The following is a 13,311-nucleotide window of genomic DNA, read 5'->3' as shown; positions in this document are numbered from 1 at the left end:
TCACGGAGAACACACCGTTCTCCACAAGACGCACCTGGAGCCCAGAGAGGTAAAATGCCTGGAAGAGATGCGGGCGTTTACTCTCGAACAGTTTCCCTGAACTGACCTTACTCTCATCCCCACAATGACCCCAGATGTGGGTACTTCTATTATCTCTATTTTACAGGTGAGGAAATGGAGGTTCGAGATCACAGAGGCAGGTGCTGGGAGTGGGGCCAGCAGGGGCTCTGCCTGGGCCCTAATCAAGTTGCTCCAAGGTGGCACCTCACACTGTGCCCCCCAGGAGCCAGAAAATGTGCCTTCAAAGGGCTGGTCATCCTCCCGAAAGTGCAGGAGATACAAATTGGGCTGGTGCCACAGCACTCCTCTCTCTGAGGGGCCGCTGTTAAAGGCCAGTTGATGCTGGCCGCCATAGATAACGGGCCGGGAGTGGATTAGGGCCAGCTTCTCCCTCCCCTCCACACCACCTTTTCTATCTCTGTTATTACAGGCGACAGAATCTTAGCAGCTGGAGTCTTGGAAAAGCCTCAGGACCTGGGAGAAAACCGAAAACAAAGACCTTTCTCTTCACTCATAAAAGACAACACTTTACAGTCAATTGTCTACCTGTTGTAGTTATAAAGTTGGTAAAAAAGAGGAAACAATACCTCTCGGGGTTCTTCAATTTCGACTTCATACGTTGCTAAAATAAATATGGAAAAAAAAGGTATCAGAGGCAGTTTATTCACTCGTTTCTTACAGCAGCCAGGGGTCAAGCAATTGTGAAGGACGGCAGAGTTCAGTTTTCTCCGCCTCCAGAACATGGAGCTGTGTGAGGCTTTGTCCGTGTGGTCTGGGGAGTTCTCGGGTCACTGACCATGGCTTTCGTCTCTGTGGGGGTTTCCAGGATGGAGGTATGTCAGTGAAAACATGTGAAACAATGTTCAGTTTCCTGTTTCGGTAAATAGATACATACTCCATGCTTAAGAGACAGCACTGAAATTTAGCGGTTGCAATCAGAAGGGGAACGTGAAAGGGAAGGGAAAGGAAAAAAGCCCTCCTCCAAGGGGGGAAAAAAAAGCCTAGATTCCACTTCAACAAAATGAACTCCATTGCCAGCTTGTAAGTGTCCTGCTCCTTGACCGTTTTGTTTCCCTAGCCCAGCTTGGAAAGAGGGGAGTGGCCACCAACTGAGGTCTGGATTCCTTCTGATTTTTTTCTGATCGTTCTGTGGATTTTATAGAATGATGTGACGCCAACCTTAATTATTAACAAACACAAGTAGTGGCAAGAATGTGGGTTCAGAGCCCAGTCCTGCCACTTCCTACCTGTGGGACTGCAGACAAATTACCTCATTTCCTTGAGTCTCAGTTTGCTCACTTGAGAAATGCAGTCAATTAGTACCTGCCTTACACAGTTAATGGGGAGATTAAAGGAGACGATGTAAAAAATGGGACATGCCTAGCAGAGCACCAGATATTGTACAGAAAGTGATGGGTTTTTGATAAAATTGCTTATTTTTCTTTGCTGAAATGTCATCTGTAAAAGTTTCCCCCTACTCTTAATGAATATGCATGCATAATAAGTAGGACTCTCCCCGTTTTTCTTCTTTTTCTTGCTGTGAGGGTCCTGAAGCTTTAGTTTAGAAAAGTGACCAAAAAACATGTTGCTTTTTTTTTTTAAGCAGGCTCCACGCCCAGTGTGGAGCCCAATGCAGGGCTTCAACTCATGACCCTGAGATCAAAACCTGAGCTGAGACCAAGAGTCAGATGCTTAAGCGACTGAGCCACCCGGGCGCCCCTGTTTCATTTCAAGGTCGTCATTATTCCACACATACAATCTATTGATAAAACAAATGAAATCCTAGGTTTTCTTTAGGGACTGCCTGCACGTGATTGTTTGACACAAAGAGCTAAAATTCTCTGTAGATGATTAATACTATGCACTTCAACTGGAGCCACTGCACACTTTCACTTTTTACTGAGTTTTGAATCAAAATGTATTATTTTGCCATTGCTTACTTTAAAACCCTTGTTTAGCTATTCATACACAATAAACATTTGCTTATGATGCAGTTCGCTCCACATCCATTCCAAATATGGATTTCTTTTCCAATTTTAAACATGATAATTTCCCTCCCTCAATTGATGTATCATTCTTTGTTTTTCAAAGAAATAACAAATCATGATCTTTTTGCTTCTCATTGCCACCTGGGGAGAGGGGAGATATTATTATTCTGTCTTATTTCTGAAATGGGGAAACCAAGGCTCAGAGGAGGCTTACTTGCCAAGGCTAGGACACAAAAATACATGCTGAATTAATTATGCATTCATAATTCGATTATGATTTTTTTTTAACAAACTAGCGGTTCTCCAAAGATAAGTTTTGCCATCATAACTTGCTCCCAAGGAAGGAATATAAAGGACAAAAGACTGTACCCCAGGGGGTCAGGAAGGGACAAGGAATCATAATAGGAGGACTCAACCCACCACACTGGAGCCCATGCTCTCCACTGATGAGCTTTATTCCAGCTGGGGGAAAAGGACACATTATCACAAGATGGTCCTCTGAACCTCCAACTGCTGGCACCATAACATGACCACAGCTTGCAGGCTTTGCCTCCATGTACTACCTCCCTGTGCAACCTTGGAAAAGCAGGAGGTGAGAGGACTAGTACTAATAATGTAAAAACAATAATAAAAAGCAGCTAACATTTTTTTTATACTTACAAATAGCAGGAACTATACTAAGCGTTTAAATGTATGATTTCACTTAATTCATACAATGATCACTACTGACACCCCCATTTCACTGATGAGGAAGCAGATGTCCAAAGAGTGAAGTAACTTGCCCAAGGTCACTCCATTAGCAAATGGCTTTCAAACTTCCTCCCAGCTACGGAATCATTCATTTAAGTGGAATATTGCCCACGAGCATACACAGAACTTCTCTGGTTGATGTTACCCTCAAGGTCTCCAGTACCCCTCAGGACAGTCCTAGGGCCTAGGAAGCGCAGTCTGAATGGCTAGCCTAGATGACCTCTGAGGACAATTCTGCAGAACTTCTAGAACAGCCTAAGTCCTGCTTACCCACATTTTACATATAAGGGCAAAGCCTCAGAAAGGCACCCATGCTGAGCTGTGCAACCCCAAGGGGATGGTCTTTGTTTTCCTGGCATTGTTTTGAAGGGGACGAACTCATACAATGGTGATAGCGAAAGCTAACCATCTCATCCTTCCCCTTCTTTTCCTCCCTCCCTCTCCCCCTCTCCTCCAGAAAGGTAGCATTTAGATTCCTTACCCTTGGTGAGCAGAGAATGAAAGAACAATCCATTCTGAGTTAATCTTCGTAGAAGATGTGAGACTTACATTGAGACTGATTAATTGATTTTTACCTATGGATATCCAATTGTTCCAATACCATGAAAGGCTAATGTTTACTCCATTAAATTCCCTTTTATAATTTTGTAAACAAAAAAAAATCAGTTGGACACACTTGTGTAGGTCTCAGTTCTGTGTTAATTCTGTTCCATTGTGCTATGTGTCCTTCCCTGCCAATGCCACAGTTTTGATTACTACAGACATAGTTCTTGAAATTAGCTACTCTGCTACCTCCCAGTTTTTCAAAGTTTGTTGTCGTTGTTGTTTTTAGCTATTCTAGTTCCGGTGCTGTTCTATATACATTTTAGAATAGTCTTGTTGAATATATTTAAAAAAAAAAGATCTTGCTGGGATTTTTATAGGAATTACATTAAATCTGTCTATCAACTTGGGGAGAATATTTTTTTCTCTACGGTGTTTTACAATCCATAGACATGGTATATCTCCCCCATTTATGTAGGTTTCCTTTGAATTATTTCATCAGCAATTTGTAGTTTTCAAAATTTAAGTCTTCTAACATTTTGTTAGATTCAAGTCTATTTCTCTTTAGCTACTATGAAGGTTATGGTATTTTCTGATTTTAGTGTGTTCATTGCTAGTATATAGAAATAGGATTTTTAAAATTCTATTTTGTATCCTGTGACCTTGTTGAACTCATTTATTAGTTCTAAGAATTTGTTTGTTTTTTGTAAATTCCCTGGTATTTTCTACCTAGGCAATCCTGCCATCTGCAAATAAGGACAGTTTAATTCTTTGATTTGTATACCTTTTATTTCCTTTTCTTGACTTATTACACTGGCTAGAACTTCCAGCACTATGCCAAATAGGAGGGAAGACTGGACATCCTTGCCTTGTTCCCAGTCTTGGGGAAAAGTATTCAGTGTTTCTCCTTTAAGTATAATATTAGCTATAGGCTTTTTTTTTTTTTCCAAAATGCTTTTTTTTTTTCAAGTTGAGAAAGTTGCCCTCTATTCCTATTTTTCTGAGCGGTTTTTTTTTTTTTTTTATTGTAAATGGGTATTGAATTTGTCAAATGCTTTTCTTCATAGATTGTTATGATTGTGTGATTTTTCGTCTTTAGGCTGTCAATAAGGATTTCATTGATTGTTTTGGATTGATCTCTGACTATTGAACTAGCTTTGCATCTCTGGATTAAAGAGCATTTGGTTGTGGTATAATTCTATTTTATGTCTTGCTGAATTCTATTTGCTAATATTTTGCAAAGAATTTTTATGACTATACTCATGAAGGATGTTAATCTTCTTGTGCACTGTCTCTGTCTGGGGTTGTTTGTCTGGGGTTGTTATGTAATACCAGCTTCTCAAAATGAATCAGTAAGTGTTTCCTCCTCTTCCATTTTTTTCTTGGAAAGATTGTATAGAATTGGTGTTAATTCATTTTCAAACATTTGGTAGAATTCTCCAGTGAAATCTCCCAGGACTTTGAGATGGTCTTTTGGGAAGTCCTATTTTCTGTTAATTAATTTATTTTTAAATTTTAATGCCAGTATAGTTAACATACAGTGTTATAGCTTTTTTTTGAGTTTTAAAATTATGGATTCAATGAACTTAATAGTTACAGGGCTATTCAAATGATTTATATTAACTTGACGTAATTTGAGTTTTTGAGGAATTGTTCCATCTTTAAATTGTCAAATTTAGATATGTAGAGTTGTTCATAATATCCTCTTACTGTCCTTTTGAAGTCCGCAGAGTTTGTAATGATATCTTTGTTTCATTCTTGATATTGTTCATTTGTGTCTTCTGTTAGTCTTGCTAGAGGTTTGTCAATTTTATTGATCTTTTCAAAGAACAAGCTTTTGCTTTCATTGATTTTCTCTACTGCTTTTCTGTTTTCAATTTCATTTATTTCTGTTCTTAATCTTTTTTCTTTCCTCCTTTCCACTTGCTTTAGGTTTTTCTCTTCTCTTTCTATGTTCTTGAGGTTGGATCTTGGATTTCAGGATTTTCCTCCTTTTTGATGTAAGCATTTAGTGCTATTAATTTCTCCTCTGCATTCCTTAGGCTGTGTCCCACAGGTTTTTTAATATATTTTCATTTTCATTCAGTTCAATATATATTTTGATTTCCTTTTAGAAATGTGGGCTTTTGTTTCTAAGTGCTTAGAGAGTTTTCTGTTATCTTTTGGTTACTAATTTCTAGCCTGATTACATTGTGTTTAGAAAATACACTATGATTTCAGTTTTTCAAAATGTGCTGTTTTATGGCCCAGAATATGGTCTATCCTGGTATATGTTTATGGATGCTTGAAAAGTATACACTTTCTGCTCCTGTTGCACCTTCTATAGATACCAGTTAGATCCTGTTGCTGATGGTGTTGCTGAATTCTTCTGTATCCTTGCTGATTTTCTGAGTAGGTGTTCTGTCAATGTGGAGAGAGGGGTGTTAAAGTGTCAAACTATGAGTCCATTTGTCTATTTCTTCTTTCAGTTTGTGCTTCACATGTATTACAGCTCTGGAGCTTGGTGCACACACACTTAAGATTGTTTTGTCTTCTTGATGGATTGACCCTATTATCATTACATATCATTACATTCACTTCTAAGTCCCTCCGCATCTCTTGTAATTTTCTTTGCTCTGAAGTTTGCTTTATCAGTTGTTAATATAGTCACACCAACATTCTTTAAATTTACATCTTCCAATCTCTCTCTTTTAATTGGCATATTTAGGCAATTTACATTTAATGTAATTAATGCAATTATTGATATATTAGGACTTAAGTCTGCCCTTTCTTATTTTCTGTTTGTTCTGTTTTTTGCTTCTCTGTTTGATATTTCCTGCTTTCTTGTGGGTTACTTGAACATTTTTTAGAATTATTTTTGATTTACCTATAGTGGTTTTTTTTCTTCATATCTCACTGTATAGCTTTTTAGTGGTTGCTCTAGGGATTACACTATATGTACACGTAACATCACAGTCTACTGGTATGCACATTTTATTAGTTCATGTGAAGTATAGAAACCTTATTTTCCTCTATGTCCCTTAACCCATTCCTTATAGTGGTCTTATATATTTCTTTTATACACTTAGAACCATATCAGATAATGTTAAGAGTTTTTGCTTCAACCATCAAACATAATTTAAAAAACTCAAAAGAAAGAAAATATGCCACATTTACTCACATTTATATTCTTTCCATTTTTCTTTCTCTTGAAGTGATGGTCCAAGGTTCTTCCTTTTATCGTTCCTTTCTGTCTAGAAAGCTTCCTTTAGCCATTCTTTTAGGATAGGTCTGCTGGAAAAAATTTTCTTAGTTTTCCTTCATCTCAGAATATCTTGATTTCCCCTTCAATTTTGAAGGATATTTTCACTGGTAATAGGATTCTGGATTGATAGTTCTTTTCTTCTTGTGCTTGAAAAACGTTGTGCCACTTTCTTCTGGATTTCATGGTTTCTGATGAGAAATTCAGTCATTCAAATTGTTTTTCACCTATAGGTAATGTATCATTTCTTTTGCTGATTTCAAGATTCTTACTTTTTATTTTTAGAAGTTTGATTATGTTTTCATGTGGATTGGGTTTATCCTGTTTGGGATTTTCTTGGCGTCTTCAATCTTTTGTTTAATGTCTTTTACCAAATTGGGAAAGTTTTCAATTTCTTCAAGTACTTTTCCAGTAGCAGTCTCTTTCCCCTTTCTTTCCAGTACTGCAATTTAAGACTTTCATTATAGTCCCACAGGTCCTTGAAGCTCTGTTCATTTTTTTTTCCCCTGGTCTGTTTTCTTCTTTTTGTTTAGATTGGGTAATTTATATCATTTCTTTCAAGTTTATGGATTCTTCTAGTCTCCCTATTCTGCTGTTGACCCCATCCAGTGAGCTTTTTATTTTTCTTATTGTATTCTTCACTTCTAAGTTTCTATTTCTTTTTCTTTACATCTTCCATTTCTTTGCAGAGACATTCTATTTCTTCTAAAAATAGAGTAAAACTCTATTTTTTGTGTTTCAATCATGTTCATAATTGCTCATTAAATATTAATATTAAATATTTAATTTTAATTTCATTAAATATTAAATATAAAAAGTATTAACAGCTGCTTCAAAGTCTGTCAGAACATGCTAATACTTCAGTTGTCTCAATGTTGGCATTTACTGATCATCTCTTTTCATTCAAGTTTAGACCTTCTTGGTTCTTGGTATGATGGGTAATTTTCTGTTGAAACCTGGACATTTTAAGTATTATGTTATGAGACTGTGAATATTATTTAAAGCTTCTGTTTGGTTGGCTTTTCCTGGTGACAGAAATGGGATGATTTTTTCCTGTCAGCTGAGGGTACATATCTAGGTTCTCCACTTCTTGGCTTTCCAAGACTCAAGTGAGGGGTCTTGGGCTCCTCACTACTCCTGGGCAAGAGTGGGCACTCCAGTTCCCCACTCAGCTTCTGCTGATAACACCCTGGCTAAGAGTGGTAGGAGTGCTTGTTTTTCTCACATTTGGCCTCCTTACTGCTGGGTAGTTGTGAAAGTCCCGATTCTCCACTGGGTCTTCTCTAACAGCCCAACAAGGAGAAGAAGGGGCACCTTCTGCTGGGTGGAAGACTGGAATACAAACTCCCTATGAGGTCTTCCTTGTAGGTGGAGTTTTGTTATTCCTGAAGGATGAAAGTCCTAGCTTCTGACTTAACTTTCTCTGCACCACCCCAGCAGAGGGGCTGGGGTGCATAATTGCAGCCTGATGAGGGTGGGTGTCTGGGATCCCCACTCAGCATTGGCTGGTGGGGTGGAGCCATACTTTTTTCTGTGATGTTTGGCTGGAGTAGAACAGTTACTGTCTAGAGGCTATCTGTTTTTCTAGACTGCCCCTTTTCTGGTCCTTTGGCTAGAGAGAACAGGCTTTTGCTAGAGATGTTTCTGTTTGTACCTACTGGTATTTCTGGATTGCTGGCTTCTTCAGCTCCAAGTCTGGGATATATGAGGCAAGAAGAAAAGCCAAGAAATTCACCACCTATTCTTCCTTGGGTTCGTAGGCCTCTAGCTGGTGTACCTTCTTATTTCTACCTTTTCAGAGTCTTCCAGTTTTCTTGTGTTTGTTTTACATATGATATCCAACAGTTTTAGTTGTACTTAGCAGGAGGAATAGGGAAGAGTATATATACTTCATCTTTCCAGAAGCAGAATTCCACTTGATTTTAAGTGTATTCTTTTACCAAACTCTCACAACAATGCCACAAAGGCGATATTATACCCATTTTACAGATGAAGACACTGAGGTTCAGATGTCATTCATCCAGTAAAGCGGTATGAAGATAATGGAAGATAAATGGGGGAAGAGTCAAATGAATAAATTCAAGTGGGAGTAAAATAGCTCCCTCTCTTTTTGTTTGTTTGTTGTTGTTTTCTATAGGGTAACTACATCTTGGCCCTTTAAAGAGGAACAAGGAAAGGGGTGGGGACATGTAACAGGATCCTTTTGATCCCAGGCTGTAGTTCTTCAGTTTCTTTAGCCCTGGCAGGTTTCTATTCCTATCCCCCACCAGGATGTTCTCTGGCAAGGGACGCCCTTCACCATCCTCACCTGTCTCCCACCTTCCTCCCTTTATGTTACCCCGTGCTGTTACTCTCAGCTGCATCAGTGGCTTATCTCCCGTGCCCTCTCTCTTTCAGCCGTAAGCACTTGCCTCTTTATGAAGGAAATGAAGAATCCTTCAGTGAAAAACTGAAGAGAGGCTTGAGGTAGTGGCTCCTTCTTTGGGTACCTCAGGTGATGTCCCCTGGCAGGCCACCTTGAACACTGGTGGCCTGGGAAGAACAAATGCAGGCCTCTGGTCCAGCTTCCCATTTTCAATCCTCAGCTTCACCCTACATGACAAGGGGCCTTGCAAATGTCCAAATGCCATCCACACCACCCCCCCATGAACTGCTCTCCGTGTGGCCCAGTCTGTCCTGGGACTTAGGGAAGAGACCCAAGCAGGACCTCAGGCAGTCACTTGGAAGGGGGCATTCTGGGGGTCTCATGTATCCAGAAAGTGAAGGTATAGGCTCCAACGAGAGCATCTAAATAGCCCTATGAGCCCTTTGTAGAAAGGCATGCAGTTGGAATTTAGTCCAAATGGGGCCCATGGCTTTTCTATTCAAAGCATGGTTTATAAACCAGCAGCATCAGCACCACCAGGGAACTTGCTAGAAATGAAGACTCTCAGGCCCAACTCCACAGCTACTGAACCAGAATATGTTAAACAAGATCCCCATAGGATTCATATTTTAAGTGTTAGAATGTGAGAAGCCATATTCTGATGCAGATGCCCAGACACGCCAAGAATGGAACAATACTGCCTTATGGGGGTGAGAGGGGACAGGAGTTGCTTGTCTTATGACTAGTATTTTATAAGCCATATGGGAGAATCTAGACTTTGCCGAGTGTAAGAGTAAGAGAGAGGGAGCTTTTCCAGTAGTTCTTCACCCCTTTATTTCCTGGGGGAGGGGAGGGAAATTTGAATGGATCCTAACTCCTACCTTACAAACATCTTACGTATGTATTCCCAGGCAAATGACTTCTCCCAGACTCGGGCTTTTTCTCCACACAGTAAAGAAGCTGTGTCAGAGGATCTCTCTCTCTAACCCTCCCTCCAGGGAAGCAAAACATCCTTGAATGGGAGCAGCATAAAATTGTGAAAACGGCATGCATCTTAGAGGCAGTCTAAGTTTGTTTCACATTATAGCTCTATCATATATTCCTTGTGTGACCTCTCTGGCCCTCAGTTTCCTGTCTCAAAAAGTGGACTAATAAAACTGCCGCATCAGCAGGGATGCACACAGAGGACCTACTACAGAAGTGTGGCCCATGGTATAGGTTCAGAAAATACTGTTTATTCCAGCACAAACGTTTATGCCTTTTGTAGAGAATCGGCTGATCCTACAGGCAGAACGAAGACACAGAAACTTGTAGAAATGTTATGAGTCCCTGCTTCTTCATTTTCTCACCTGACGGGGTCTCTTCATAGAAAGGTCTGAGCTTTGTCGGCAATACCAGAGGCGGGAAGCCTTAGCTCTGAACCAGTGGTCAGATCCATTAAATGAATGCTCTGCTCCTATTCAGACTAAACACAGGGACCTAATTCTCGTAGTCTGTTATCTCCCTCTCCACACACGGAGTTACCAGGGGAGTTTAAGAAAGACACCACAAGAAGAGAGATGAAGTTTCTATAGGAAGAGAAGGAAGAAAAATGAATCACCCTATCTTGATTTTCCCTCCCACGTATCGACAGAAAGCAAGGCATCTAAGTAGATTGGTGAAGGAGAGAACAGAAGAGGTAGAGAGAAGGCAGCACTAGGAGTTGTGAGATAGCATTGATGCCCGACTGGATTTATTTATATTTTTAAGAGACAGGCAGGAAAAGAAAAAAAAAAAGAAAAAGAAATGAGATGGTAGAGCAGCATGGCTGTGAATTTTTCAACTGACAGTTAGCTAGAGGGAAAATGCCATTTTTGCCACATTTTCATTCTATACAGGGTTGCAATATTAATTGGCTTAGCAGACTTACAGTCAGCAATTTCTTTTGCGGTGCACAGGTTAATGGAGTTGCTAGAGTGTTTCAGATATGAAATTGTTGCCTCATAATTATGTGGTTCTTCAAATTCAGCACTGAAAAGCATGGAGAAAAAGGTTACTTAAAACACTGCTTGAAACATATTTTAAAACTTTTTGTTTTTTTTCTTCATTAGAGAAGTAGTATGTCTGACAAATATGGCGATTTAAACAGATGTGGAAGGCACACCACCCCTACTCTAAACATAGGAATTCTGAAAAATATACCACCACAAAGAATTACATGAAGAATATATAACTTATCTAGAAATCAATAAAGTCAAGTCTCCAGGTGTCAGATAGAGAGAGGAAAGCACCACGGAACTAAGGATGTAAGTGAGAATTACATGCAAAGGAAAACTGAGACAGATAAAGAAAAATCTTAATGGCTGGGTGACTGAGGATTTACTTTGAGTCAAAAGTTAAGTCTGAGCCACAGGCCTCATCTGAATGGGAAGCTAGAACCAAGCTATCAGCATGAAGTTCAGAGTCACGAAATGCCATTTCACCTGTAAAACAAATTGCAAAAAATATGTGTGCACTTTCCCAGGGCCTAGCAGGGAAGATTGGTATCCAGCTATGATTGCTGGAGCTAAAAGAATCACCCATGAGAAATCAGAAACTTGAAAACCAAGTGCAGGTGGGGTTCTAAATATATACTGTGTGTTTCAGAGACACAGAGACAAAATGGTGCTTGCACTCTAACCCTCTCTTGTAAAGCGAATCCGAAATCATTCTGTAAAGATGCTTCTACAACCCAAGGTACCTGTGGTGGCCGAAAGAAACAATTTCCACTTAAAACAAGCTTATAGTAAAAACAAACAAACACAGAGATGAGTTACCACACATAGTCAGAAGATATAACAGAATGACAGAATTAAATAACAGAATGGCATGAAAGGGACTTTAAAATAAGTGTTTTTAAAAAAATGTTCAAAGAAATAAAGTAAGGAATAAAAGCCATTAGGTAAAAAGAAAATAAAAAAAAATAAAGAGTGTGGAAAAAAAGTAGATTTAGGGACAGGAGAAAGGAGTACAGAAATCATTAGTTCTTGTAATAGAAGATTTAATGTAGAGATTAAAAAGTAGATTAGACACAGCAGAAAGAATTGGCAAATTAGTTAGATCTAAGGAAGTCGCCCAGAATGTAGCACGGAGAGATGAAGAGATGCAAAATATTAAAAGAGAAGTTAACAATGGGGAGGATGGAATGAGAAGGTTCAACGTGTATAGACTAGGGATTCTGAAAAGGAAAGAGAAAAGGGACGATGAAAAGGAATCAGTATTCACACGATAATACTAACATTTTTAAAACTGGAAGGGGACATAAATGCTTCTACTGAAGCAGCTTCAACAAGAAGAAATATGATAAATCCACGCTCTCATACTCTGTAATAAGTAAGCATAAGTCAAAGGAAAAAATGTAAAAGCTCTGTGAGAGAGAAGAGAGATTACTAAGGAATAGCAGACGGGCAAGGGGCTGCTCCGTAGCAGCAACAGGTGGTGGAGACTGTGGATAATATCTTCAGCTGAGGAAAGAGATCAGTAGCAAATTATCTTTTACCTCAATTATCATTAAAATTGGGGGAGAACAAGGACCTTTTCTGAATACCAGTACACATATTTACCGCTCATAGATCCTGGCTGAAATACATCAAATCATTCAAAGAAATTGAACTTGTACTGAAGTAGGACATAAGAAAGAATGGTGGGGGATTACACAGAAAAGATGGCCGAGCAGGAAATCCTGAACTCACCTGGCCCCACAGACACAGTGAGATAACAGCTTCATCTATTGAACGAACTCCGACATTGACTTCAAGACTGGCAGGACAGGCCTTCCACTATTGATTGCACAGAGACCACATGGAAAATGGTAAGGGCGGAGAGGCATAGTTGGGAAGCAAATCCCCAGCAAGACTATCCACAAATGGGAGGGACACCACAAGCAGGAAGAAGCAGGAGGATCAGATGCCACCCTAGGAACCAGGGACCTGCATTGGGAAGATGAGTCCTCATAACATCTGGATTTGAAAACCAGTGGGGCTTAAATTCTGGAGCTTTAATATCAGCAGGTTTAACTCTGGAAGAGCTGGAGGGTGAGGGTGAAAAGAAACTGAGTCCCTGCACTTAAAGAGCCAGCATAATAAATAACTTGGCTTAGACACAGCACAGAAGCAGCGGTTGGAAAGGTGCCTGGGTAGACGTCAAATTTTATTTGCTACTCTCAGAATGGGTGCTGGTGGGGCAGGAACCTTCAGGGGATTTCTCTAGGAACAAAAGCACTGGCAGGTACCATTTCTCCTCCCCTCCCCCACTCTAGACATTTGTGGGACCCAGCACTAAAACTCTCTAACTTGCTAGCATCACATGCCCCAGCCCTGTGTTCACCTGCGGACACACCCCATCCA

The 13,311-nt window shown here is 39.7% G+C and overlaps 1 protein-coding gene across 4 annotated transcripts in view; it reads right to left on the bottom strand.

The window, feature by feature from the left end:
• FYB2 (FYN binding protein 2) overlaps positions 1-13,311 on the bottom strand; it is a 130,779-nt gene that overhangs the window by 50,836 nt on the left and 66,632 nt on the right. For all 4 annotated transcript variants that reach the window (XM_048220448.2, XM_048220449.2, XM_048220445.2 and 1 more), the window contains exons 5-6: positions 10,857-10,957; positions 648-682 (exon numbers count right to left, since the gene is read on the bottom strand). In XM_048220448.2, the coding sequence (XP_048076405.1) occupies positions 648-682; positions 10,857-10,957 (136 nt within the window). The remainder of the gene's footprint in view (positions 1-647; positions 683-10,856; positions 10,958-13,311) is intronic.

Source organism: Ursus arctos, unplaced genomic scaffold (assembly GCF_023065955.2).
Source record: "Ursus arctos isolate Adak ecotype North America unplaced genomic scaffold, UrsArc2.0 scaffold_12, whole genome shotgun sequence".
Lineage (NCBI taxonomy): Eukaryota > Metazoa > Chordata > Mammalia > Carnivora > Ursidae > Ursus > Ursus arctos.
This window is presented reverse-complemented; position numbering and strand designations above follow the sequence as displayed.